Below are 861 nucleotides of genomic sequence, written 5' to 3' on the forward strand. Positions count from 1 at the left end.
AGCATGATCAACGCTCCAAGACAGAAATGTGTCCACATGTACAACAAACATTGTGACTTTACCAGAATAGGCAGACTTATGGAGAGAGAGAGAGAGAGAGAGAGAGAGAGAGAGAGAGAGAGAGAGAGAGAGAGAGAGAGAGAGAGAGAGAGAGAGAGAGAGAGAGAGAGAGAGAGAGAGAGACTGATGGGGGCACAGACACACTTACTTGTGTTTTTCTAATGCGGAGATCTGCTGAAGACTTGTTTGAGTGCTCTTCTTGTTCGATGTTTTGTTCAATAACTGAAACAGACAGAACGCACAGCATATGTAAAATCAATGTGCACTGCAATGACAACATGTGTATATAGCTATTTGCTCACTGTTTTGTTCTTAGACTGAAAAAGACAGTGTGAACTGTACTTGTAAAAATACAGTTTACCACAGGGAGATGAGACCTAAAGCAAGCAATGGACCATGGTCTCATTTTTTTCAGCAGAAGGAAAATCTGTTGCTCTGCAAAACAACCCACAGACAAACAAGCACATGGGTGCAACCTGGAAAATTCCAAAAACCGGCAAAAGTTGGGGTCCAGCTTTTTTAGTATTTAAAATGCCAAAAAAACCTCTCCTGGAACAAAAACATCGGCAGCCGATGAAACCAAAAACCGGCTGCCGGCGTGTAGCCGGCAGAGTTGCACCCATGCAAGCAAACTAACAGGAATTTATCTCCTGTTTGTTCATGGGCTGAAACTCCCACAGTTTTTACATTTGTACCCTGCCATTTAGGCAGCCACTGCTGCTTTCGGAGGAAAACAGGAATAACACAAACTTGCTTTGTCCTATCAAACACTATTTGTGTTCTCATTTTGCCGGAGGGATG

General features: G+C 43.1%; 1 protein-coding gene across 2 annotated transcripts in view; it reads right to left on the reverse strand.

The window, feature by feature from the left end:
• LOC138976472 (syntaxin) overlaps positions 1 to 315 on the reverse strand; it is a 20,597-nt gene extending 20,282 nt beyond the window's left edge. For both annotated transcript variants that reach the window (XM_070349322.1, XM_070349321.1), the window contains exon 1: positions 209 to 315. In XM_070349322.1, coding sequence (XP_070205423.1) covers positions 209 to 307 — 99 coding nt within the window. In that variant the 5' untranslated portion in view covers positions 308 to 315. The remainder of the gene's footprint in view (positions 1 to 208) is intronic.
• Positions 316 to 861: the final 546 nt, after the last annotated feature.

The sequence above is a fragment of the Littorina saxatilis genome, linkage group LG9 (assembly GCF_037325665.1).
Source record: "Littorina saxatilis isolate snail1 linkage group LG9, US_GU_Lsax_2.0, whole genome shotgun sequence".
In the NCBI taxonomy this organism is placed as follows: Eukaryota; Metazoa; Mollusca; class Gastropoda; order Littorinimorpha; family Littorinidae; genus Littorina; species Littorina saxatilis.